The sequence below is a fragment of the Heterodontus francisci genome, chromosome 30 (assembly GCF_036365525.1).
Source record: "Heterodontus francisci isolate sHetFra1 chromosome 30, sHetFra1.hap1, whole genome shotgun sequence".
Classification (NCBI taxonomy): domain Eukaryota; kingdom Metazoa; phylum Chordata; class Chondrichthyes; order Heterodontiformes; family Heterodontidae; genus Heterodontus; species Heterodontus francisci.
In genome coordinates this window covers 62,959,722-62,986,830 of record NC_090400.1, presented here as the reverse complement: position 1 = coordinate 62,986,830, position 27,109 = coordinate 62,959,722, and the positions used below count along the sequence as shown (strand labels likewise).

The window sequence follows — 27,109 nt, the reverse complement described above, 5'->3', positions numbered from 1 at the left end:
GCCAGATGCACACCAGCCTCTCCGAGTCGGAGTGACTGCAGTAGCCACAGTGCTGGGAATTCCAGGTCTCCGCTGCCTCGCTGTGCTGGTTTCAGGTGCAGACTACGGCACTCCTGGGCAGCCCAGGTCCAAATGTGGGCCGAGCCTCTGATTGGATTAACCCTGAACTCCACTTGATGAAAGGGGGATCTCCCCCCACAGTCTGTTCCTGCAGTTCTGGGGAACCTGGCTTTTTCCCCAGGGAGGTGTCCGTGTGGGAGATCGTGGACTTGCAGTAGCACAGCAATGGAAGGACCCTGGAATCCCCAGTCACAAAGCAGGGAGGATTTGTAATTGTGACTCGCTGCTCTTGGGGCCTTTCTGTATGAGGTTTGTCTGAAGTTGCTTGTATGATGGATATTCTGGGCTCTGTGTGTGAACGAATGGAGCAGGGCTGTGTACTGGAGGAAGCTGTGAACAAGAGGCACTCAAACACTGGAGCTAACCTGTGGGACCGTGTTCGCAGCAAACTGCTGGGAGCAAAGGTTGTTGCATTCATTTATTTTTTATTAAGTTTTTTGGAATCTTGCAGCTGAGCTACTGGAGCTGATATATATCAGTAATCTTATATCCCAGTTTCTTCAAGTCCCCAGAATATCCACTAACTATTGGTGTGTGAGAACCCAGACCCCCTCTGCTCTATCCTCCCTCGGTTGTCACTGCTCTATCCTCCCTCGGTTGTCACTGCTCTATCCTCCCTCGGTTGTCACTGCTCTATCCTCCCTCGGTTGTCACTGCTCTATCCTCCCTCGGTTGTCACTGCTCTATCCTCCCTCGGTTGTCTCTGCTCTATCCTCCCTCGGTTGTCTCTGCTCTATCCTCCCTCGGTTGTCTCTGCTCTATCCTCCCTCGGTTGTCACTGCTCTATCCTCCCTCGGTTGTCTCTGCTCTATCCTCCCTCGGTTGTCTCTGCTCTATCCTCCCTCGGTTGTCACTGCTCTATCCTCCCTCGGTTGTCTCTGCTCTATCCTCCCTCGGTTGTCACTGCTCTATCCTCCCTCGGTTGTCTCTGCTCTATCCTCCCTCGGTTGTCACTGCTCTATCCTCCCTCGGTTGTCACTGCTCTATCCTCCCTCGGTTGTCACTGCTCTATCCTCCCTCGGTTGTCACTGCTCTATCCTCCCTCGGTTGTCACTGCTCTATCCTCCCTCGGTTGTCACTGCTCTATCCTCCCTCGGTTGTCTCTGCTCTATCCTCCCTCGGTTGTCACTGCTCTATCCTCCCTCGGTTGTCTCTGCTCTATCCTCCCTCGGTTGTCTCTGCTCTATCCTCCCTCGGTTGTCACTGCTCTATCCTCCCTCGGTTGTCACTGCTCTATCCTCCCTCGGTTGTCACTGCTCTATCCTCCCTCGGTTGTCACTGCTCTATCCTCCCTCGGTTGTCTCTGCTCTATCCTCCCTCGGTTGTCACTGCTCTATCCTCCCTCGGTTGTCTCTGCTCTATCCTCCCTCGGTTGTCTCTGCTCTATCCTCCCTCGGTTGTCACTGCACTATCCTCCCTCGGTTGTCTCTGCTCTATCCTCCCTCGGTTGTCACTGCTCTATCCTCCCTCGGTTGTCTCTGCTCTATCCTCCCTCGGTTGTCTCTGCTCTATCCTCCCTCGGTTGTCACTGCTCTATCCTCCCTCGGTTGTCACTGCTCTATCCTCCCTCGGTTGTCACTGCTCTATCCTCCCTCGGTTGTCTCTGCTCTATCCTCCCTCGGTTGTCTCTGCTCTATCCTCCCTCGGTTGTCACTGCTCTATCAGCCTGATGCTGTCTGTTTGATCTGCTGCAAAACACTGAAACATTTATTTAACTCTTTATCCACTGGGCTGTCAGTGTTGAGAATGACAGTGCAGTCTTTATTCCACAATCTCCTGAGAGGTCAGAATTGGGACAGGATTTATTAACAAACACAGGAAAATGACTCAGGATTTTAACTGTTCAATGTTGCTGTATTAACCCTGTCATGGATTGCGCAATCACAGTCACTTTGCAATTATTCTCCAACTAGAAACATTAAAACGTCACAATCAACTACAGAAAATAATCAAAATGGCTAATGGAATACCGATCTGCAGGACTAGATTATAAAGCCCTGGTTAGACCACACCTGGAGTTACTGGCAGCAGTTCTGGGCACCACACCTTGGAAAGGAGAATTTGGCCTTGGAGGGAGTGCAGTGTAGATTCACCAGAATGATACCCAGACCCGAAGGTTTTAATTCATTCATGGGATGTGGGCGTCGCTGGCCAGGCCAGCATTTGTTGCCCATCCCTAATTGCCCTTGAGAAGGTGGTGGTGAACTGCCTTCTTGAACCGCTGCAGTCCATGTGGGGTAGGTATACCCACAGTGCTGTTAGGAAGGGATAGATAGGCTCCAGCATCATCTGTCACGAACTGCCTTAAGAGCGATGACACAAACTCTGGTTATATTCCCTGGAATTTAGCTGGATCGGGGTGATTTTATTGAAGTTTTCAAGATATTAAGGGGAACACATCGGGTAGAAAGACAGAAACTATTTCCGCTGGTTGGAAAGTCTAGGACGAGGGGACAGAGTCTAACATTTCGAGGCAGACCTTTCGGGGTGAAATGAGGAAACACTTCTCCACACAAAGTGGGTAGAAGTTTGGAAATCAGTTCCACAAACAGCAATCGATTCTCAATCAATTGTTAATTTTAAATCTGAGATTGATAGATTTTTGTTAATGAAGTAATTAATGGATATGGGCCAAAGGCAGGTAGATGGGGTTAGGTTACAGATCAGCCATGATCAGATTGAATGGGGGAGCAGGTCTGAGGGGCTGAATGGCCTCGTCCTGTTCCTGAGCACCTGGTCACAAATTCCACCCCCGCCACCCCGGTCTGTCTGTCTGTGACTCATTGTCTGTGTATCTCTGCATGTGTCTCTCACTGTCTCCGTCTCTCACTGTCTCCGTCTCTCTCTGCCTGCCTGTGTCTGTGTGCGCGTGTCTGTGTCTGTTTGTCTGTTTGTGTCTGCCTGCCTGTCTGTGTCTGCCTGTCTGTGTGTGTGCACGCGCACACATCTGCCTGCCTGTGTGCATCTGCCTGTCTGTCTGTGTGTGTGCGCGTCTCCCTGTCTGTCTGTGTGTGCGCGTCTCCCTGTCTGTCTGTGTGTGCGCGTCTCCCTGTCTGTCTCTGTGTGTGTGCGCCTGCCTGTCTCTGTGTGTGCACGTCTCCCTGTCTGTCTCTGTGTGTGTGCGCCTGCCTGCCTGTCTCTGTGTGTGCGTGTCTCTCTGTCTGTCTCTGTGTGTGCGCGTCTTCCTGTCTGTGTGTGTCTGCCTGTCTGTCTGTGTCTGCCTCCCTGTCTCTGTGTGTGCGCGTCTCCCTGTCTCTGTGTGTGCGCGTCTCCCTGTCTCTGTGTGTGCGCGTCTCCCTGTCTCTGTGTGTGCGCGTCTCCCTGTCTGTCTCTGTGTGTGTCTGTCTGCCTGTCTGTCTCTGGGTGTGTGCGCGTCTCCCTGTCTCTGTGTGTGCGCGTCTCCCTGTCTGTCTCTGTGTGTGTCTGTCTCCCTGTCTGTCTCTGTGTGTGCACGTCTCCCTGTCTGTGTGTCTGCCTGTGTGTGTGCATCTGCCTGTCTGCTTCTGTGTGTGCGTCTGCCTGTCTGCGTGTGTGTGTGTGTGTGTGTCTGTCTGTCTCTGTGTCTGTCTGTCTCTGTGTCTGTCTGTCTCTGTGTCTGTCTGCCTGTTATTGTGTGTGTCTGTCTGCCTGCCTGCCTCTCTGTGTGTGTCTGCCTGCCTCTGCCTGTCTCTGTGTGTGTGTCTGTCTGCCTGTCTGTGTCTGTGTCTGCCTGTCTCTGTGTCTATCTGCCTGTGTCTCTGTGTGTGTGTGTCTGTCTGCCTGCCTCTGTGTGTATCTGTCTGCCTGCCTCTGTGTGTGTCTGTCTGCCTGTCTGTGTGTGTGTGTGTGTGTCTGCCTGCCTCTGTGTGTGTGTGTGTGTGTGTGTCTGTCTGTCTCTGTGTGTGTGTCTGCCTGCCTGCCTCTGTGTGTGTCTGTCTGCCTCTGTGTGATTAGATTAGATTAGATTAGAGATACAGCACTGAAACAGGCCCTTCGGCCCACCGAGTCTGTGCCGAACATCAACCACCCATTTATACTAATCCTACACTAATCCCATATGCCTACCAAACATCCCCACCTGTCCTTATATTTCCCTACCACCTACCTATACTAGTGACAATTTATAATGGCCAATTTACCTATCAACCTGCAAGTCTTTTGGCTGTGGGAGGAAACCGGAGCACCCGGAGGAAACCCACGCAGACACAGGGAGAACTTGCAAACTCCACACAGGCAGTACCCAGAATCGAACCCGGGTCCCTGGAGCTGTGAGGCTGCGGTGCTAACCACTGCGCCACAGGCGCCGCCTGTGTGTGAGAGCAGTGGATGCACACTAATTGAATCAGGGCTGCAAATGTAATTCTGTCATTATTTTAAAGTTATACATTCTGTGTTTATTTTGATCGAATTTATATTACTTATAGTTCACTGTGAAAACATGCAGCTGTTTGGGAAGGAGAGAGATGTGGGGGCTGGTGGGAGATGCTGTCAGAGGGGGCTGAGGAATGGGAAATTTTCATTTGAAAAGTGCTGACAGAAGAAATATATTTCATACATGATCAGTATGTTATTTTTGAAAAGTTCCCAGATTGTTGTAACTTCCTATCTGAACAAGATTGCATGCAGTGAAACCATTTCTGTTGTATTTTTAATGTTGACACTTCTATTGGTTTGAAAAACCCATCAGAGCCTCGCCTGAGACCTGAACTCGTCCACAAGTCTGCAGCCAAGGCCCAGGGGCCCACTGAGTGAGGCATTGAGGGTTAAACACTTGGATCAGACAACCCTGTTGCTTGCAGCCTGCCTGTCCCAGACTATCACCTCCACTTTCAATGTTGCTGTGATTCTGGGCTCTGAGTTTTTAGTGGGCTGGGGCCTGGGGCCTGAAGGCTTGGGTGTGAAGCAGAGACAATGAGGTTTTGTGTCCTGTGTCCTTCAGCTCATTGTTTCTCTTCTTTGACAGCTGGACACACAGGCAGCCCAGAGCAGGAGCTGGCAGACAGCGGTGATCGAGATGAACGGGGTGAGTGTTTGCTCCGCTAGGGACTCTGGGAATTGGAAGACGTTTCATTGTTGGGAGCCACCAAGTGTGTAAGATCCCAAACTCGGGTGTGTAAGCAATCTGTTACACAAGGGATTGATCAACAATACCTTTGAGCAATGACTGAAATTTGTTCAGGGGACACTGGTCAATCTCAGACTGAAGCCATTACTCGATTCGATGGGGCTGAGACCATTCCTGGTCTGGAACCTCAGTCCATCGTCCACCTACTGGACACTGGTCCTAATTGGCTCAGCCTGGGAAGGGGTGGGGGAGGAGATAAAGGGGAAGAAGCTGATTGTGACTGCGATATTTTAATGAATTAAATGTTCTGTGTTTTTCAGATTGAGGTGGAATTATCTATGAAATTCACCAGCCGTGATCTGAGTCTCAAACGCACCCCATCGAAAAAACAGAGCGGGGTGTTTGGTGTGAAAATTAACGTTGTCACAAAGTAAGTCCCCACCTTTCTCACCCATCCCAGGGTCTGGCCTGACTGGACATGTGTCCTCGGAGCCTGTTCCCTCCCTGTATACTTTGTGTGACAGCATTCTGCTGATGCAGTGTGCAGAGTTCTTGCAATTGCCAGAATATCGAGCCTCCCTCTGTCACATACAAACATACGAATTAGGAGCAGGAGTGGGCCATTCGGCCCCTCGAGTCTGCTCCACTATTTGATAAGATCATGACTGATTTGAATGTGGCCTCAACTCCACTTCCCTGTCTGCCCCATAACACTCGACTCCCATGTCCATTAAGAATCTATCTAACTCAGTCTTGAATATATTCAATGACCCAGCCTGTACTGCTCTCTGAGGAAGCAAATTCCAGACTCACGAGCCTCAGAGAAAACATTTTTTACTCGTCTCTGTCTTATTTTGAAACTGTGCCATACTGGTTCTCAATTCCCCCATGAGGGGGAAACATCCTCTCAGCATCCACCCAGTCAAGCCCCCTCAGGATCTTATATGTTTCAACCAGATCACCTCTCATTCTTCTAAACTCCAATGAGTAAAGGCCCAACCTGCTCGACCTTTCCTCATAAGACAAACCCCTTCATCCCAGGAATCAACCTAGTGAACCTCCTCTGAACTGCTTCCAATGCAAGTATATCCCTCCTTCAGCCCTTTTTTTCCCTTTTTAGCCTCCTTGTCTCGAGAGACAATGGGTAAGCGCCTGGAGGTGGTCAGTGGTTTGTGAAGCAGCGCCTGGAGTGGCTATAAAGGCCAATTCTAAAGTGACAGGCTCTTCCACAGGTGCTGCAGAGAAATTTGTTTGTCGGGGCTGTTACACAGTTGGCTCTCCCCTTGCGCTTCTGTCTTTTTTCCTGCCAACTGCTAAGTCATGTCGCGTTTGCAAACGTCTTTAAAGCGGAGACATGGACGGCTGGTGGGTCTGATACCAGTGGCGAGCTCGCTGTACAATGTGTCTTTGGGGATCCTGCCATCTTCCATGCGGCTCACATGGCCAAGCCATCTCAAGCGCCGCTGACTCAATAGGGTGTATATGCTGGGGATGTTGGCCGCCTCGAGGACTTCTGTGTTGGAGATACGGTCCTGCCACCTGATACCAAGGATTCTCCGGAGGCAGCGAAGATGGAATGAATTGAGACGTCGCTCTTGGCTGACATACGTTGTCCAGGCCTCGCTGCCGTAGAGCAAGGTACTGAGGACACAGGCTTGATACACTCGGACTTTTGTGTTCTGTGTCTGTGCGCCATTTTCCCACACTCTCTTGGCCAGTCTGGACATAGCAGTGGAAGCCTTTCCCATGCGCTTGATGATTTCTGCATCGAGAGACAGGTTACTGATGATAGTTGAGCCTAGGTAGGTGAACTCTTGAACCACTTCCAGAGCGTGGTCGCCAATATTGATGGATGGAGCATTTCTGACGTCCTGCCCCATGATGTTCGTTTTCTTGAGGCTGATGGTTAGGCCAAATTCATTGCAGGCAGACTCAAACCTGTCGATGAGACTCTGCAGGCATTCTTCAGTGTGAGATGTTAAAGCAGCATCATCAGCAAAGAGGAGTTCTCTGATGAGGACTTTCCGTACTTTGGACTTCGCTCTTAGACGGGCAAGGTTGAACAACCTGCCACCTGATCTTGTGTGGAGGAAAATTCCTTCTTCTGAAGACTTGAACGCATGTGAAAACAGCAGGGAGAAGAAAATCCCAAAAAGTGTGGGTGAGAGAACACAGCCCTGTTTCACACCACTCAGGATAGGAAAGGACTCTGATGAGGAGCCACCATGTTGAATTGTGCCTTTCATATTGTCATGGAATGAGGTGATGATACTTAATAGCTTTGGTGGACATCCAATCTTTTCTAGTACTCTGAAGAGACCACGTCTGCTGATGAGGTCAAAGGCTTTGGTGAGATCTATGAAAGCAACTTAGAGGGGCATCTGTTGTTCGCAGCATTTCTTCTGTAGCTGGCGAAGGGAGAACAGCATGTCAATGGTGGATCTCTCTGCTCGAAAGCCACACTGTGCCTCAGGGTAGACACACTCAGCCAGCTTCTGGAGCCTGTTTAAAACGACTCAAGCGAAGACTTTCCCCACTATGCTGAGCAGGGAGATTCCACGGTAGTTGTTGCAGTCACCGCGGTCACCCTTGTTTTTATAGAGGGTGATGATATTGGCATCGCGCATGTCCTGGGGTACTGCTCCCTCGTCCCAGCACAGGCATAGCAGTTCATGTAGTGCTGAGAGTATAGCAAGCTTGGCACTCTTGATTATTTCAAGGGTAATGCCGTCCTTCCCAGGGGCTTTTCCACTGGCTAGAGAATCAATGGCATCACTCAGTTCCGATTTTGTTGTCTGTACGTCCAGCTCATCCATGACTGGCAGAGACTGGGCTGCATTGAGGGCGGTCTCAGTGACAACATTTTCGCTGGAGTACAGTTCTAGGTAGTGCTCCAGGCAGTGGTCCATTTGCTTGTGTTGGTCAGTGATTGTGTCCCCTGATTTGGATTTGAGGGGGGCGATCTTCTTGATGGTTGGCCCAAAAGCTCTCTTAATGCCATCATACATTCCTCTGATATTTCCGGTGTCTGAGGCCAGCTCCTTAGGTGTAGGTGTGGGCTGGAATTTTATGTCCCCCGTGGGGGAGAGCTGTTCCCTTTGTCCCACTGCCCCTATTGCAATTTTGTGTGGCAAGGGAGGTGACAAACAGCCTGCCCACCCCAGGCCAATTAAAGCCCTGAAGGGCCTCCTCCTGCCGCTCCTGGTATTATCAGCTGCGGCCAGGAACCTCGCCACCTGGGGAGGCCGCAAGTTAAACCTGATAGCCTCCTTGCGGGCTGGGTGGTGGGGTACCCCCCTGTTTGGGCACCCTGTGCCCCACGGAGGGCTCCTCCCCATGGCACAAGCCGCCCCAACTGGAACATCTGTCCCCGCCCTCTCGAGCAATACCCACCACCATCTGTGAGGCCCAGCTGGTTGTCCCCAGCGAAGCCCCACACAATTGCCTCTATTCCAGAGTCTCCTCCATTGTTGCTGGTCCTCTCACTGGGTGCAGTTCCAGCAGTGGCCACCATTCCCAGGGCCACAGCTGGGACTGAGGAGCTGCTGGCCCGCTGATTGGCTGGCAGCTCGGAGGTGGGACTTTCTGCCTCAGAGGGCGGAGCCCCAGCCTCTTCCAATTAGGGGCCTGGGCCATACAAATCATGGCACGGCTTCCAGCCCCAGCAGAGGCGGACTCACTCCCCACATTATTGCCAGTGGGTGGGGCCTCTGCTCTAAGGTAAAATTCGAGTCTGGGTCTCACCAATTCCCTGTCCAGCTGTAGCAAAACTTTCCTACTTTTATACTCCATCCCCCTTGTGATAAACAACAACATTCCATTTTCCTTCCTAATTACTTGCTGTACCTGCATGCTAACTTTTTGTGATTCATGTACAAGGACACCCATATCCCTCTGTACTGCAGAGTTTTGCAATCTCTCTCCATATAAATAATATCCTGCTTTTCTATTCTTCATGCCAAACTGGACAAGTTCAAATTTTTGCCCACCCACTTAACCTATCTAAATCCCTTTGCAGACGCTATGTCCTCTTCACAATTTATCTTCCTAACTATCTTTGTGTCATCTGCAAATTTAGCTACCGTACATTCAGTCCCTTCATCCAAGTCATTAATGTAGATTGTAAACAGTTGAGGCCCAACACTGATCCCTGTGGCACGCCACTAGTCACATCCTGCCAACCCGAAAATGACCCAATTATTCCTACTCTCTGCTTCCTATTAGCTAACCAATCCTCTATCCATCCTAATATGTTACCCCCTACACCATGAACTCTTATTTTGTGTTGCAACCTTTGGTGTGGCACCTCATTGAAGGCCTTTTGGAAACCCAAGTACACCACATCTACAGGTTCCCCTTTATGCATGCTGTTTGTTACTTCCTCAAAGAAGTCTAATAAATTAGTCAAACACGATTTCCTTTTCACAAAACCATGTTGACTCTGCCTGATCGCATTATGATTTTCTAAATGTCCTTCTAAAACCTCCTTAATAATGGATTCCAGTATTTTCCCTTTGACAGATGTTAGGCTAAATGGCCGATAGTTTCCAGCTTTCTGTCTTCCACTTTTCTTGACACAGGTGTTACATTAGCTATTTTCCAATCCACTGGGACTTTTCTAGAATCTAGAGAATTTTGGAAGATCACAACTAATGCATCTACTATCTCTGCAGCCAGTTCTTTTAAGACCCAAGGATGCAGGCCATCAGGTCCCAGGACCTATTCCCTGGTGATTGTGATTGTTTTAAATTTTTCCCTTCCTTTTCCCTAATTTTTCAAGTATCTTTGGGATGTTTTTTGCATCTTCGACAGTGAAGTCCGACTCAAAACGGGCCGGGCATCCCCCCACGACCTCCGGCAACGGGCCGGGCATCCCCTTGGCCCCTTGTTAACCAGCCAGTGTCCAGGATATTTGATGTTTTGATCGCTGTTTGCATTGTTACCAGGCGGGAGCGCTCGAAGGTGCCGTATATTGTCCGCCAGTGCATCGAGGAGGTGGAGAAGCGAGGGATTGAGGAAGTGGGAATCTATCGTATTTCTGGAGTAGCCACAGATATTCAGACACTGAAATCAGCCTTTGACATGAGTAAGTGACAGATTCAACACTGATTTGCTGCCCAATGCTATAAAATCGCACTCCGCAACCAGGGAGGCAGTGGCGTAGTGGTATTGTCACTGGACGAGTAACCCAGAGACCCAGGGTATTGCTCTGGGGACATGTGTTCGAATCCCACCACAGCAGAAGGTGGAATTTGAATTTAATTAATAAATCTGGAATTAAAACCCATGAAGCCATTGTCAATTGTTGTAAAAGCCCATCTGGTTCACTGATGTCCTTTTGGGAAGGAAATCTGCTGTCCTCACCTGGTCTGGCCTACATGTGACTCCAGACCCACAGCAATGTGGTTAACTCTTACATGCCCTCTGAAATGGCCTAGCAAGTCACTCAGTTGTATCTAACTGCTACAAAGTCAATAAAAAGAATGAAACCGGATGGACCAACTGGCATCGACCGAGGCACCGGAAATGACAACGGCAAACCCAGCCCTGTCGACCCTGCAAAGTCCTCCTTACTAACATCTGGGGGCTTGTGCCAAAGTTAGGAGATTGTCCCACAGACTAGTCAAGCAACAGCCTGACATAGTCATACTCACGGAATCATACCTTACAGACAGTGTCCCAAACACCATCACCATCCCCGGGTATGTCCTGTCCCACCAGCGGGACAGACCCAGCAGAGGTGGCGGCACAGTGATACACAGTCGGGAGGGAGGGAGTTTTCCTGGGAGTCCTCAACATCATCTCCAGACCTCATGAAGTCTTGTGGCATCAGGTCAAACATGGACAAGCAAACCTGCTGATTACCACCTACTGCCCTCCCTCAGCTGATGACTCAGTATTCCTCCATGTTGAACAGCACTTGGAGGAAGCACTGAGGGTGGCAAGGGCACAAAATGTACTCTGGGTGAGGGACGTCAATGTCCATCACCAAGAGTGGCTCGGTAGCACCACTACTGATCGAGGTGGCTGAGTCCTTCAGGACATATCTGCTAGACTGGGTCTGCGGCAGGTGGTGAGGGAACCAACAAGAGGGGAAAACCTACCTGACCTCGTCCTCACCAATCTGCCTGCCGCAGATGCATCTGTCCATGACAGTATTGGTAGGAGTGACCACCGCACAGTCCTTGTGGAGATGAAGTCCCGCCTTCACATTGAGGATACCCTCCATCGTGTTGTGTGGCACTACCACCGTGCTCAATGGGATAGATTTCAAACAGATCTAGCAATGCAAAACTGGGCATCCATGAGGCGCTGTGGGCCATCAGCAGCAGCAGAATTGTATTCAACCACAATCTGTAACCTCATTGCCCGGCATATCCCCCACTCTACCATTACCATCAAGCCGGGAGACCAACCCTGGTTCAATGAAGTGTGCAGGAGGGCATGCCAGGAGCAGCACCAGGCATACCTTAAAATGAGGTGTCAACCTGGTGAAGCTACAACCCAGGACTACTTGCATGCCAAACTGCGTAAGCAGCATGTTATAGACAGAGCTAAGCGATCCCATAACCAACGGATCAGATCTAAGCTCTGCAGTCCTGCCACATCCAGCTGTGAATGGTGGTGGACAATTAAACAACTAACTGGAGGAGGTGGCTCCACAAATATCCCCATCCTCAATGATGGGGGAGCCCAGCACATCAGTGCGAAAGATAAGGCTGAAGCATTTATGACAATCTTCAGCCAGAAGTGCCGAGTTGATGATCCATCTCAGCCTCCTCCTGAAGTCCCCAACATCACAGATACCAGACTTCAGCCAATTCGATTCACTCCGCGTGATATCAAGAAACAACTGAAGGCACTGGATACTGCAAAGGCTATGGGCCCTGACAATATTCCGGCAATAGTACTGAAGACCTGTGCTCCAGAACATGCCAAGCCACTAGCCAAGCTGTTCCAGTACAGCTACAACACTGGCATCTACCCTGCAATGAGGAAATTTACCCAGGTATGTCCTGTACACAAAAAGCAGGACAAATCCAACCCGGCCAATTACCGCCCCATCAGCCTACTCTCAATCATCAGTAAAGTGATGGAAGGTGTCATCAACAGTGCCATCAAGCAGCACTTGCTTAGCAATAACCTGCTCAGTGACGCTCAGTTTGGGTTCCGCCAGGGCCACTCATTTCCTGACCTCATTACAGCCTTGGTTCAAACATGGACAAAAGAGCTGAACTCAAGAGGTGAGGTGAGAGTGGCTGCCCTTGACATCAAGGCAGCATTTGACTGAGTATGGCATCAAGGAGCCCTAGCAAAACTGAGGTCAATGGGAATCAGGGGGAAAACCCTCCGCTGGCTGGAGTCATACCTTGCACAAAGGAAGATGGTTGTGGTTGTTAGAAGTCAATCATCTGAGCTCCAGGACATCACTGCAGGAGTTCCTCAGGGTAGTGTCCTAGGCCCAACCATCTTCAGCTGCTTAATCAATGACCTTCCTTCAATCATAAGGTCAGAAGTGGGGATGTTCGCTGATGATTGCACAATGTTCAGCACCATTCGTGACTCCTCAGATATTGAAGCAGTCCGTGTAGAAATGCAGCAAGACCTGGACAATATCCAGGCTTGGGCTGATAAGTGGATAGTAACATTCACACCACACAAGTGCCAGGCAATGACCATCTGAAACAAAAGAGAATCTAACCATCTCCCCTTGACATTCCGAGGCATTACCATCGCTGAATCCCCCACTATCAACATCCTAGGGGTTACCATTGACCGAAAACTGAACTGGAGTAGCCATGTAAATACCGTGGCTACAAGAGCAGGTCAGAGGCTAGGAATCCTGAGGTGAGTAACTCACCTCCTGACTCCCCAAAGCCTGTCCACCATCTACAAGGCACAAGTCAGGAGTGTGATGGGATACTCTCCACTTGCCTGGATGGGTGCAGCTCCAACAACACTCAAGAAGTTCGACACCATCCAGGACAAAGCAGCCCACTTGATTGGCACCTCATCTACAAACATTCACTCCCTCCACCACTGACGCACAGTGGCAGCAATGTGTACCATCTACAAGATGCACTGCAGCAACGCACCAAGGCTCCTTAGACAGCACCTTCCAAACCCACGACCTCTACCACCTCAAAGGACAAGAGCAGCAGATGCCTGGGAACACCACCACCTGCAAATTCCCCTCCAAGTCACACACCATTCTGACTTGGAACTATAATCGCCGTTCCTTCACTGTCGCTGGGTCAAAATCCTGGAACTCCCTTCCTAACAGCACTGTGGGTGTACCTACCCCACATGGACTGCAGCGGTTCAAGAAGGCAGCTCACCACCACCTTCTCAAGGGCAATTAGGGATGGGCAATAAATGCTGGCCTGGCCAGCGATGCCCACATCCCATGAATGAATAAAAAAAACCCAGAATAATCCTGCTCCGCGCCTGGAATAATCTCTTGATTGGGAGTGGCGGTTGATCTGCGGAGAGTGTGTCTTGGGTCAGTGATACTCACAAGAAGACCCTAGCCCTTGGGCTCAGCACCCTCAGTCTCCCCTGCACCAGGTGTCGGTAGACAGTGGATCCTCCCTCGGGATGTAGGGAATGTCAGGATGCTGACTCTAAGAGCTGCTGATGCTATTGGCCCAATAATTTCAGCAAGGAAGTGAGTTCTAGCTCCTGTGTGGTGTTTGCTAATAAGATGTTGGGTGTGCTAGATCCCTGGTATGCCTCCAGTCACATCCCATCTGACCTCTGTAACCTTGTCCTTTCAGATACCAAGGATGTGCTGGTGATGTTAAGTGACATGGACATTAATGCCATCGCCGGGACACTCAAGCTGTATTTCCGAGAGTTACCGGAACCACTTCTCACCGACAGACTCTACCCAGCCTTTGTGGAAGGGATCGGTGAGTCATATTGCAACACAGAAACCGCACCATGAAACCATCAGTACTGACCCTCCAACAGTGCAGCGCTCCCTCAGTACTGACCCTCCGACAGTGCAGCACTCCCTCAGTACTGACCCTCCGACAGTGCAGCACTCCCTCAGTACTGACCCTCCGACAGTGCAGCACTCCCTCAGTACTGACCCTCCGACAGTGCAGCACTCCCCCAGTACTGACCCTCCGACAGTGCAGCGCTCCCTCAGTACTGACCCTCCGACAGTGCAGCACTCCCCCAGTACTGACCCTCCGACAGTGCAGCACTCCCTCAGTACTGACCCTCCGACAGTGCAGCACTCCCCCAGTACTGACCCTCCGACAGTGCAGCACTCCCTCAGTACTGACCCTCCGACAGTGCAGCACTCCCTCAGTACTGACCCTCCGACAGTGCAGCACTCCCTCAGTACTGACCCTCCGACAGTGCAGCACTCCCTCAGTACTGACCCTCCGACAGTGCAGCACTCCCTCAGTACTGACCCTCCGACAGTGCAGCACTCCCTCAGTACTGACCCTCCGACAGTGCAGCACTCCCTCAGTACTGACCCTCCGACAGTGCAGCACTCCCTCAGTACTGACCCTCCGACAGTGCAGCACTCCCTCAGTACTGACCCTCCGACAGTGCAGCACTCCCTCAGTACTGACCCTCCGACAGTGCAGCACTCCCTCAGTACTGACCCTCCGACAGTGCAGCACTCCCTCAGTACTGACCCTCCGACAGTGCAGCACTCCCTCAGTACTGACCCTCCGACAGTGCAACGCTCCCTCAGTACTGACCCTCCGACAGTGCAGCGCTCCCTCAGTACTGACCCTCCGACAATGCAGCACTCCCTCAGTACTGACCCTCCGACAGTACAGCACACCCTCAGTACTGACCCTCCGACAGTGCAGCGCTCCCTCAGTACTGACCCTCCGACAGTGCAGCGCTCCCTCAGTACTGACCCTCCGACAGTGCGACACTCCCTCAGTACTGACCCTCCGACAGTGCGACACTCCCTCAGTACTGACCCTCCGACAGTGCGACACTCCCTCAGTACTGACCCTCCGACAGTGCGACACTCCCTCAGTACTGACCCTCCGACAGTGCGACACACCCTCAGTACTGACCCTCCGACAGTGCGACACACCCTCAGTACTGACCCTCCGACAGTGCAGCACTCCCTCAGTACTGACCCTCCGACAGTGCGACACTCCCTCAGTACTGACCCTCCGACAGTGCGACACTCCCTCAGTACTGACCCTCCGACAGTGCGACACTCCCTCAGTACTGACCCTCCGACAGTGCGACACACCCTCAGTACTGACCCTCCGACAGTGCGACACACCCTCAGTACTGACCCTCCGACAGTGCGACACTCCCTCAGTACTGACCCTGCGACAGTGCGACACTCCCTCAGTACTGACCCTCCGACAGTGAGACACTCCCTCAGTACTGACCCTCCAACAGTGCAGCACTCCCTCAGTACTGACCCTGCGACAGTGCGACACTCCCTCAGTACTGACCCTCCGACAGTGAGACACTCCCTCAGTACTGACCCTCCAACTGTGCAGCACTCCCTCAGTACTGACCCTCCGACAGTGTAGCACTCCCTCAGTACTGACCCTCCGACAGTGCAGCACTCCCTCAGTACTGACCCTCCGACAGTGCAGCACTCCCTCAGTACTGACCCTCCGACAGTGCAGCACTCCCTCAGTACTGACCCTCCGACAGTGCAGCACTCCCTCAGTACTGACCCTCCGACAGTGCAGCACTCCCTCAGTACTGACCCTCCGACAGTGCAGCACTCCCTCAGTACTGACCCTCCGACAGTGCAGCACTCCCTCAGTACTGACCCTCCGACAGTGCAGCACTCCCTCAGTACTGACCCTGCGACAGTGCAGCACTCCCTCAGTACTGACCCTGCGACAGTGCAGCACTCCCTCAGTACTGACCCTGCGACAGTGCTGCACACCCTCAGTACTGACCCTCCGACAGTGCGACACACCCTCAGTACTGACCCTCCGACAGTGCAGCACTCCCTCAGTACTGACCCTCCGACAGTGCGACACTCCCTCAGTACTGACCCTCCGACAGTGCGACACTCCCTCAGTACTGACCCTCCGACAGTGCGACACTCCCTCAGTACTGACCCTCCGACAGTGCGACACACCCTCAGTACTGACCCTCCGACAGTGCGACACACCCTCAGTACTGACCCTCCGACAGTGCGACACTCCCTCAGTACTGACCCTGCGACAGTGCGACACTCCCTCAGTACTGACCCTCCGACAGTGAGACACTCCCTCAGTACTGACCCTCCAACAGTGCAGCACTCCCTCAGTACTGACCCTGCGACAGTGCGACACTCCCTCAGTACTGACCCTCCGACAGTGAGACACTCCCTCAGTACTGACCCTCCAACTGTGCAGCACTCCCTCAGTACTGACCCTCCGACAGTGCAGCACTCCCTCAGTACTGACCGTCCGACAGTGCAGCACTCCCTCAGTACTGACCCTCCGACAGTGCAGCACTCCCTCAGTACTGACCCTCCGACAGTGCAGCACTCCCTCAGTACTGACCCTCCGACAGTGCAGCACTCCCTCAGTACTGACCCTCCGACAGTGCAGCACTCCCTCAGTACTGACCCTCCGACAGTGCAGCACTCCCTCAGTACTGACCCTCCGACAGTGCAGCACTCCCTCAGTACTGACCCTCCGACAGTGCAGCACTCCCTCAGTACTGACCCTGCGACAGTGCAGCACTCCCTCAGTACTGACCCTGCGACAGTGCAGCACTCCCTCAGTACTGACCCTGCGACAGTGCAGCACTCCCTCAGTACTGACCCTGCGACAGTGCAGCACTCCCTCAGTACTGACCCTGCGACAGTGCAGCACTCCCTCAGTACTGATCGTCCGACAGTGCAGCACTCCCTCAGTACTGACCCTCCGACAGTGCAGCACTCCCTCAGTACTGACCCTCCGACAGTGCAGCACTCCCTCAGTACTGACCCTCCAACAGTGCAGCACTCCCTCAGTACTGACCCTCCGACAGTGCAGCACTCCCTCAGTACTGACCCTCTGACAGTGCAGCACTCCCTCAGTACTGACCCTCCAACAGTGCAGCACTCCCTCAGTACTGACCCTGCGACAGTGCAGCACTCCCTCAGTACTGACCCTCCGACAGTCCAGCACTCCCTCAGTACTGACCCTCCGACAGTGCGACACTCCCTCAGTACTGACCCTCCGACAGTGCGACACTCCCTCAGTACTGACCCTCCGACAGTGCGACACTCCCTCAGTACTGACCCTCCGACAGTGCGACACACCCTCAGTACTGACCCTCCGACAGTGCGACACACCCTCAGTACTGACCCTCCGACAGTGCGACACTCCCTCAGTACTGACCCTGCGACAGTGCGACACTCCCTCAGTACTGACCCTGCGACAGTGCGACACTCCCTCAGTACTGACCCTCCGACAGTGAGACACTCCCTCAGTACTGACCCTCCAACTGTGCAGCACTCCCTCAGTACTGACCCTCCGACAGTGCAGCACTCCCTCAGTACTGACCCTCCGACAGTGCAGCACTCCCTCAGTACTGACCCTCCGACAGTGCAGCACTCCCTCAGTACTGACCCTCCGACAGTGCAGCACTCCCTCAGTACTGACCCTCCGACAGTGCAGCACTCCCTCAGTACTGACCCTCCGACAGTGCAGCACTCCCTCAGTACTGACCCTCCGACAGTGCAGCACTCCCTCAGTACTGACCCTCCGACAGTGCAGCACTCCCTCAGTACTGACCCTGCGACAGTGCAGCACTCCCTCAGTACTGACCCTGCGACAGTGCAGCACTCCCTCAGTACTGACCCTGCGACAGTGCAGCACTCCCTCAGTACTGACCGTCCGACAGTGCAGCACTCCCTCAGTACTGACCCTCCGACAGTGCAGCACTCCCTCAGTACTGACCCTCCGACAGTGCAGCACTCCCTCAGTACTGACCCTCCGACAGTGCAGCACTCCCTCAGTACTGACCCTCCGACAGTGCAGCACTCCCTCAGTACTGACCCTCCGACAGTGCAGCACTCCCTCAGTACTGACCCTCCGACAGTGCAGCACTCCCTCAGTACTGACCCTGCGACAGTGCAGCACTCCCTCAGTACTGACCCTGCGACAGTGCAGCACTCCCTCAGTACTGACCCTGCGACAGTGCAGCACTCCCTCAGTACTGACCGTCCGACAGTGCAGCACTCCCTCAGTACTGACCCTCCGACAGTGCAGCACTCCCTCAGTACTGACCCTCCGACAGTGCAGCACTCCCTCAGTACTGACCCTCCGACAGTGCAGCACTCCCTCAGTACTGACCCTCCGACAGTGCAGCACTCCCTCAGTACTGACCCTCCGACAGTGCAGCACTCCCTCAGTACTGACCCTCCGACAGTGCAGCACTCCCTCAGTACTGACCCTGCGACAGTGCAGCACTCCCTCAGTACTGACCCTGCGACAGTGCAGCACTCCCTCAGTACTGACCCTGCGACAGTGCAGCACTCCCTCAGTACTGACCCTGCGACAGTGCAGCACTCCCTCAGTACTGACCCTGCGACAGTGCAGCACTCCCTCAGTACTGACCGTCCGACAGTGCAGCACTCCCTCAGTACTGACCCTCCGACAGTGCAGCACTCCCTCAGTACTGACCCTCCGACAGTGCAGCACTCCCTCAGTACTGACCCTCCAACAGTGCAGCACTCCCTCAGTACTGACCCTCCGACAGTGCAGCACTCCCTCAGTACTGACCCTCTGACAGTGCAGCACTCCCTCAGTACTGACCCTCCAACAGTGCAGCACTCCCTCAGTACTGACCCTGCGACAGTGCAGCACTCCCTCAGTACTGACCCTCCGACAGTCCAGCACTCCCTCAGTACTGACCCTCCGACAGTGCGACACTCCCTCAGTACTGACCCTCCGACAGTGCGACACTCCCTCAGTACTGACCCTCCGACAGTGCGACACACCCTCAGTACTGACCCTCCGACAGTGCGACACACCCTCAGTACTGACCCTCCGACAGTGCGACACTCCCTCAGTACTGACCCTGCGACAGTGCGACACTCCCTCAGTACTGACCCTGCGACAGTGCGACACTCCCTCAGTACTGACCCTCCGACAGTGAGACACTCCCTCAGTACTGACCCTCCAACTGTGCAGCACTCCCTCAGTACTGACCCTCCGACAGTGCAGCACTCCCTCAGTACTGACCCTCCGACAGTGCAGCACTCCCTCAGTACTGACCCTCCGACAGTGCAGCACTCCCTCAGTACTGACCCTCCGACAGTGCAGCACTCCCTCAGTACTGACCCTCCGACAGTGCAGCACTCCCTCAGTACTGACCCTCCGACAGTGCAGCACTCCCTCAGTACTGACCCTCCGACAGTGCAGCACTCCCTCAGTACTGACCCTCCGACAGTGCAGCACTCCCTCAGTACTGACCCTCCGACAGTGCAGCACTCCCTCAGTACTGACCCTGCGACAGTGCAGCACTCCCTCAGTACTGACCCTGCGACAGTGCAGCACTCCCTCAGTACTGACCCTGCGACAGTGCAGCACTCCCTCAGTACTGACCGTCCGACAGTGCAGCACTCCCTCAGTACTGACCCTCCGACAGTGCAGCACTCCCTCAGTACTGACCCTCCGACAGTGCAGCACTCCCTCAGTACTGACCCTCCGACAGTGCAGCACTCCCTCAGTACTGACCCTCCGACAGTGCAGCACTCCCTCAGTACTGACCCTCCGACAGTGCAGCACTCCCTCAGTACTGACCCTCCGACAGTGCAGCACTCCCTCAGTACTGACCCTGCGACAGTGCAGCACTCCCTCAGTACTGACCCTGCGACAGTGCAGCACTCCCTCAGTACTGACCCTGCGACAGTGCAGCACTCCCTCAGTACTGACCCTGCGACAGTGCAGCACTCCCTCAGTACTGACCCTGCGACAGTGCAGCACTCCCTCAGTACTGACCGTCCGACAGTGCAGCACTCCCTCAGTACTGACCCTCCGACAGTGCAGCACTCCCTCAGTACTGACCCTCCGACAGTGCAGCACTCCCTCAGTACTGACCCTCCGACAGTGCAGCACTCCCTCAGTACTGACCCTCCGACAGTGCAGCACTCCCTCAGTACTGACCCTCTGACAGTGCAGCACTCCCTCAGTACTGACCCTCCAACAGTGCAGCACTCCCTCAGTACTGACCCTGCGACAGTGCAGCACTCCCTCAGTACTGACCCTCCGACAGTCCAGCACTCCCTCAGTACTGACTCTCCAACAGTGCAGCACTCCCTCAGTACTGACCCTCCGACAGTGCAGCACTCCCTCAGCACTCCCTCAGTACTGACCCTCCGACAGTGCAGCACTCCCTCAGTACTGACCCTCTGACAGTGCAGCACTCCCTCAGTACTGCCCTGCGAGTGTTTGCCTGGATTATGTGCTCTGGGTAGTGTGCTACCACTATAATGACACTGTGAATTTATGTCGTCAGTGACATCATTTGCTTAGAATTTTGAACATAGAAGGTAAATGTCATAATGAAGAAATGAAAACCTCGACCGATGGAATAATTAAACGGAGCCACTGCTGATATGAATGGGTGATGACATTGCTTCAGGGAGCGTGCTCAGACCAGCAGGCTCTGTGCTCACAGACTGCACTATCACTGAATTCAGCCCCAGGTCCTGAGTACCACTGAATTGGGAAGGTTTCCTGCTCCTGATGACATCTCGTGTGTGTGGCCAGAACTTGGCTGGTCGGTGATGCTGTGCCAGTTGAATATCCCACCAATACGTGCTGATGAATAGAGGGGATGGAGACAGGCCACAGGCTGACACAACATGAGTGGCTGCAGTTTGAGGGTTTGTCTTGAATTAGTGATAGAGGCCTCTGGCTATTGTTGTTTCTCTGTTGCAGCCTTGTCTGACCCAGCAGCAAGGGAGAATTGTCTGTTACACTTGCTGCGGTCACTGCCAGACCCCAACCTCAACACCCTGCTGTTCCTACTGGACCATCTGAAAAGGTACGGAATCCCCTCCCCCACCCTGGTGGGTTGCAGGGTAGGAGTTGGGGGTCATTCATGGGGGCGGGTGGAGGGGTGGTCACAGGGTTTGAGTCGTTTAGCCTGAACCAGGAGTGTGTGCACAAGCAGCAGAGCAATGTCTTCCCTCAACTCTCAGCCAGTGACGTGTAGCTCCTGATCGAACCTGTGCAGCAATCCCTGCTACATCAAGTCCGCACCCTCGGCTCCTGTACCCTCTCCCCTTCACCCACCAACCACCACCTGCTTCTAACCTGATCAGACACATCAAACACTAACTTATAGAGGTCAATATCATAAAAAGAGTTCAATAGGGTAGACATAGAGAAGATGTTTCCACATGTGGGGGAGACCAAAACTAGGGGCCATCAATGTAAGACAATCACTAATAAATCCAATGGAGAATTCAGGAAAAACTTCACTCAGAGTGGTGAGAATGTGGAACTCACTACCACAGGGAGTGGTCGAGGTGAATAGTATCGATACATTTAAGGGGAAGCTGGATAAACACAAGTGGGAGAAAGGAATAGAAGGATATGTTGATGGGGTGAGATGGAGAGGGGGTGGGAGGAGGCTCGTGTGGAGCAGAAACACCAGCACGGAGCAGATGGGTTGAATGGCCTGTTTCTGTGCTGTATATACTGTAACTCGATGTGAAGTCAGGGGTTTTCTCACTGTGCCAGAGATAAGTTCAGCAAAACCACTGTCCCAGCAAATGCTAAACAGGGACTCAGCCCCACTCCCTGCAATGTACTGGGGTTTTCACAGCAGCAGACAGGTAAATCAGGGACCCCAATCTGACAGTGCTTTCCTTAGTGTCTGGAGGTACTCAGTCCTGGAGCTGCACAAAACTGATCCTCTGCAGTGCTCAGTTCCTGCTCAGACTGGAATGCATGCTGATTGGCCAGAGAACCAAAAGCACGGTGACGCAGCAGAAGCCTCTCCTGGTGTCCGTCTCTGTGAGGCCTTGGCCGTGATCAGTGTGTGGCTCAGGACACAGTGACTGGTGGTGGGGGGAGGGCATGCAGTCAGCAGGGGTATGAATGGTGGGAACAAGGGCTGCAATCTCTGGCAACAGTGTCCAGACAGAGGAGAGAGAAGCAGAGCTGATAAAACACGGAGCCAGTGCCCAATGCCTGGTGCTGAAGAAGCTGCCTGATGTCCAGGGCCATCTCCCAGGGAACAGGACAGTGTTAGAGGACATGTGGATCTTCACAGCTGGAGTCTGCGTCACAGGATTGACACCTCGCCCAGCTCACTGTGGAGACAGTTCTTTCCATTTACTGCTGGCGAGCAGGTTTGGCGATCACAATTCATCAAACCTCCACCCAAGGCCAAACCCTCCCCTCAGTCAAACTCCCACAGCCAACTAGACCATCCTGCACCCATACTGACCACCAGCCGTATCTGCAGATCACTCACTGTAACTGTACAGAGTTGCTGTTTACTCGGGGTGAGGGTCCACTGCTGTTTACTCGGGGTGAGGGTCCACTGCTGTTTACTCGGGGTGACGGTCCCTCGCTGTTTAGTCGGGGTGATGGTCACTCGAGATGAGGTTCCCTTGCTGTTCACTCGAGGTGAGGGTCCACTGCTGTTTACTCAAGGTGAGGGACCCTCGCTGTTTATTAGGGGTGAGGGTCACTCAGGATGAGGGTCCCTCACTGTTTACTCAGGGTGAGGGTCAATCACTTTTACTCGGAGTGAGGGTCATTCGCTGTTTACTCGGGTTGAGGGTCCCTCGAGGTGAGGCTCACTCACTGTTAACTCGGGGTGAGGCTCACTCACTGTTAATTCAGGGGAGGGTCACTCGCAGTTTACTCGGGGTGAGGGTCCACTGCTGTTTACTCGAGGTGAGGGTCCCTTGCTGTTTACTCGAGGTGAGGGTCCCTCGCTGTTTATTAGTGGTGAGGGACACTCAGCGTGAGGGTCCCTCACTGTTAGCTCGGGGTGAGGCTCACTCGGGGTGAGGCTCACTCACTGTTTACTCGGGGTGGGGGTCCCTCACTGTTTACTGGGGATGGGGGTCATTTGGAGTGGGGATCACTCAGGATGAGGGTCCCTCGCTGTTTACTTGAGGTGAGGATCCCTCGCTGTTTACTCTGGGTGTGAGTCACTTGGGGTGAGGGTCAGTCGCTGTTTACTTGGGGTGAGGGTCCCTCGCTGTTTACTCTGGGTGGGGGTCACCCAGGGTGGGGGTCACCTGGGGTGAGGGTCATTCGCTGTTTACTCGGGGTGAGGGTCCCTCGCCATTTACCCAGGGTGGGGGTCACTCGGGGTGAGGGTCCCTCGCTGTTTACCCGGGGTGAGGGTCCCTCGCTGTGTACTCGGGGTGAGGTTCCCTTGCTGTGTACTCTGGGTGGGGGTCACGGGGTGAGGGTCTCTCGCTGTTTACTCGGGGTGAGGGTCTCTCGCTGTTTACGCAGGGTGAGGGTCACTCAAAGTGAGGGTCAGTTGCTGTTTACGCGGGGTGAGGGTCTCTTGCTGTTTACTCAGGGTGAGGGTCACTCAAAGTGAGGGTCACTCGCTGTTTACTCGGGGTGAGGGTCACTCACTGTATACCCAGGGTGGGGGTCACTCGGGGTGAGGGTCACTCGCTGTTTACTCGGTGTGGGGGTCACTTGCTGTTTACTCAGGGTGGGGGTCACTCGGGGTGAGGGTCACTCAAAGTGAGGGTCACTCGCTGTTTACTCGGTGTGAGAGGCACTCGGGATGAGGGTCACTCGCTGTTTACTCTGTGTGGGGGTCACTCGGGGTGAGGGTCACTCGCTGGTTACTCGGGGTGAGGGTCTCTCGCTGTTTACTCGGTGTGAGGGTCACTCAAAGTGAGGGTCACTCGCTGTTTACTCGGGGTGAGGGTCTCTCGCTGTTTACTCGGTGTGAGGGTCACTCAAAGTGAGGGTCACTCGCTGTTTACTCGGGGTGAGGGTCACTCGCTGTTTACTCGGTGTGGGAGTCACTCAGGATGAGGGTCACTCGCTGTTTACTCGGTGTGAGAGTCACTCGGGATGAGGGTCACTCGCTGTTTACTTGGTGTGGGGGTCACTTGCTGTTTACTCAGGGTGGGGGTCACTCGGGGTGAGGGTCACTCGCTGTTTACTCAGGGTGGGGGTCACTCGGGGTGAGGGTCACTCGCTGTTTACTCGGTGTGGGGGTCACTTGCTGTTTACTCAGGGTGGGGGTCACTCGGGGTCAGGGTCTTGTTTACTCGGGGTGAGGGTCACTCGCTGTTTACTCGCTGTGGGGGTCACTCGGAGTCAGGGTCTTGTTCACTCGGGGTGAGGGTCACTCGGTGTGAGGGTCACTCGCCGTTTACTCGGTGTGGGGGTCACTCGGGGTCAGGGTCTTGTTCACTCGGGGTGGGGGTCACTCGGTGTGGGGGTCACTCGGGGTGAGGGTCGCTCGCTGTTTACTCGGTGTGGGGGTCACTCGGGGTCAGGGTCTTGTTCACTCGGGGTGAGGGTCACTCGGGGTCAGGGTCTTGTTCACTCGGGGTGAGGGTCACTCGGGGTCAGGGTCTTGTTCACTCGGGGTGAGGATCACTCGGGGTCAGGGTCTTGTACACTCGGTGTGAGGGTCACTCGGGGTGGGATCACTCACTGTTTACTCAGGGTTGGGTTCACTCGGGGTGGGGGTCACTCGCTGTTTACTCGGGGTGGGGTTCACTCGCTGTTTACTCGGGGTGGGGTTCACTCGGGGTGAGGGTCACTCGCTGTTCACTCGGGGTGAGGGTCACTCAAAGTGAGGGGCAATCGCTGTTTACTCGGGGTGAGGGTCTCTCGCTGTTTACTCGGTGTGGGGGTCACTTGCTGTTTACTCGGGGTGGGGGGTCACTCGGGGTGAGGGTCACTCGGGGTGGGGGTCCCAGTGTTTGTTATATCTGTGATGATTTTGCTGTTTTCAGAGTTGCAGCGAAGGAGCCTGTGAATAAAATGTCTCTACACAATCTGGCGACAGTGTTTGGTCCCACGCTGCTGAGACCCTCTGAATCCGAACACAAAGCCCACGCCAACATCGTGTCTGATATCTGGTCTCATGAAGTCATGGCACAGGTACAGTGAGATCAGTGACCCACCCACCCCCCACAGTCTGTTTGAGAGGAGCTTCGGCTCAGCCCTCTGGGGTAAGGTGGGGACAGAGGCTTTCCTCAAGCTGAGCTGGTCTGGGGGTGGCGGGGAGGGATCCTTGTGCTGAACTGGTCTCAGGGAGCGGGAGGGATCCTTGGGCTGAGCTGGTCTCGTCAGGATGGGGGCTACAATTGGCCTCTGTGCCTGTTTTGGGGATGAGATAATCAAGGTACTAGCTCTGGTTCAGCAGCTCCCTCCTGCTGTACAGTGCATGCCTGTTGTTGGGACTGGGACTGGACCAGGCCCTTCTGTGATGCCCCCCACACCTTGTTTGAATGACCAGAGGTGGAACTGAACACCAGCCTTTGGGCAAGGAAGCTGCAGGGATTGGGGGTAAATGGGTCAGTAATCTGCAACCAGGCTGCACCCCCAGGAGTGCTGCACCCCCAGGAGTGCTGCATCAGATGCGCCATCCTGTTTTTTATATTCATTCATGGGATGTGAACATTGATGGCAGGTCCATCATTTGTTGCCTATCCCTAATTGCCCTTGAGAAGGCGGGGGGGGGGGGGGGGGGAAAGGGCCTGCCGGGTGGGTCGGGGCTGCAGGCGGAGGGGCCTGTGGGGAGAGGGGATGCAGGGTGGGTGGGGCCACAGGGAAGGGTCCATGGGGATGGGGCTTGCAAGGTGGGAGGAGCCTGTGGGGGGTGGAACAGGTATAGGAAGTGGTGACTGACTGTGTTTGTGCTCACACAGGTCCAGGTTCTCCTGTATTACCTGCAGCATCCCCCGGTCTCCATTGCTGAACTGAAGCGAAACACACTGTACTATTCCACTGACGTGTAGAGAGAGCGTTGTGACCTCTGAATCCTTCAACTCAATCAACAACTGATCAAAAGAAAATCAAAACCAAGATAATATCGCAGACCAACTCCCCTACCATCTGATGTGTGTTCCTTATAAGCTGTGTATCTGCAGCAAGAAGGGGAATGCATCCTCTCTCTAGTCTTGTCCTGTGTATTGTGTGTACAAGCACTGTTGGCTGCCTGTCCCTCGCACTCCGCCTCCTTCCTCGCATGGTGCATTTGTCTTGTTTAATTCCGGAGCTGTAAGGAATTAACCAAACACTCCGACCATTTGCTCCTGGATATGCCACAGTTCCGAGGGCAGAGAGACTCTGCTTGGGGCAGCTGAAGAGTTCCTAAGTGAACGGGGAATATCAGCAGAGGAGTGCGGTGCTTCTGTTGCTGTGAGAGGATCTGATCCTGGAGTGTGTCCCCCATTCTGGAGCCCAATCCTGGAATTTCCCCTATTCTGGAATTTCCTTGATTCTGGAGTGTGCCGCAACTGTTGATGTCGACTGTGTTTAGCATTTCATAAATTCCTCTGGTTATTAGTGACCTTTATGCTTGATATAAATTGTTTTGCATCTGTAGATTATTCTGACCCTCAGTGGGCGAAAAATTCATGATAAATAAAAATTGAAGATGTAATATTTGCACAAAAGACAAAATGTTTGGTTTGATTTAACCCTTTTTTTTGTGCAGTCTCTCTCCCCTTCTAGTGTGTGTCTCTCTCTGCCTCCTTCCCCTTCTCCCTCTCCATCTCTCACCCCTCTCCCACTGAGTGTGTGTCTCTCTCTGCCTCCTTCCCCTTCTCCCTCTCCATCTCTCACCCCTCTCCCACTGAGTGTGTGTCTCTCTCTGCCTCCTTCCCCTTCTCCCTCTCCATCTCTCACCCCTCTCCCACTGAGTGTGTGTCTCTCTCTGCCTCCTTCCCCTTCTCCCTCTCCATCTCTCACCCCTCTCCCACTGAGTGTGTGTCTCTCTCTGCCTCCTTCCCCTTCTCCCTCTCCATCTCTCACCCCTCTCCCACTGAGT

The 27,109-nt window shown here is 53.6% G+C and overlaps 1 protein-coding gene across 1 annotated transcript; it reads left to right on the top strand.

Annotated features, from left to right (window-relative positions):
• Positions 1-26,736, top strand: abr (ABR activator of RhoGEF and GTPase). Its single transcript, XM_068010009.1, has 8 exons — positions 1-524; positions 5,063-5,122; positions 5,485-5,594; positions 10,111-10,250; positions 13,942-14,076; positions 21,043-21,148; positions 25,068-25,215; positions 25,986-26,736. The coding sequence occupies exons 1-8, from the start codon at positions 390-392 to the stop codon at positions 26,073-26,075; spliced, it is 924 nt and encodes a 307-aa protein (XP_067866110.1). The 5' UTR covers positions 1-389; the 3' UTR covers positions 26,076-26,736.
• Positions 26,737-27,109: the final 373 nt, after the last annotated feature.

Bases quoted from the DNA above. Each gene is read 5' to 3' on its own strand.
- abr (XM_068010009.1), top strand. From the start codon at position 390: ATGATGGATATTCTGGGCTCTGTGTGTGAACGAATGGAGCAGGGCTGT. The intron at 14,077-21,042 runs GTGAGTCATATT...TCTCTGTTGCAG, and splicing joins AGCCTTTGTGGAAGGGATCG to CCTTGTCTGACCCAGCAGCA. The intron at 21,149-25,067 runs GTACGGAATCCC...TGCTGTTTTCAG, and splicing joins CTACTGGACCATCTGAAAAG to AGTTGCAGCGAAGGAGCCTG.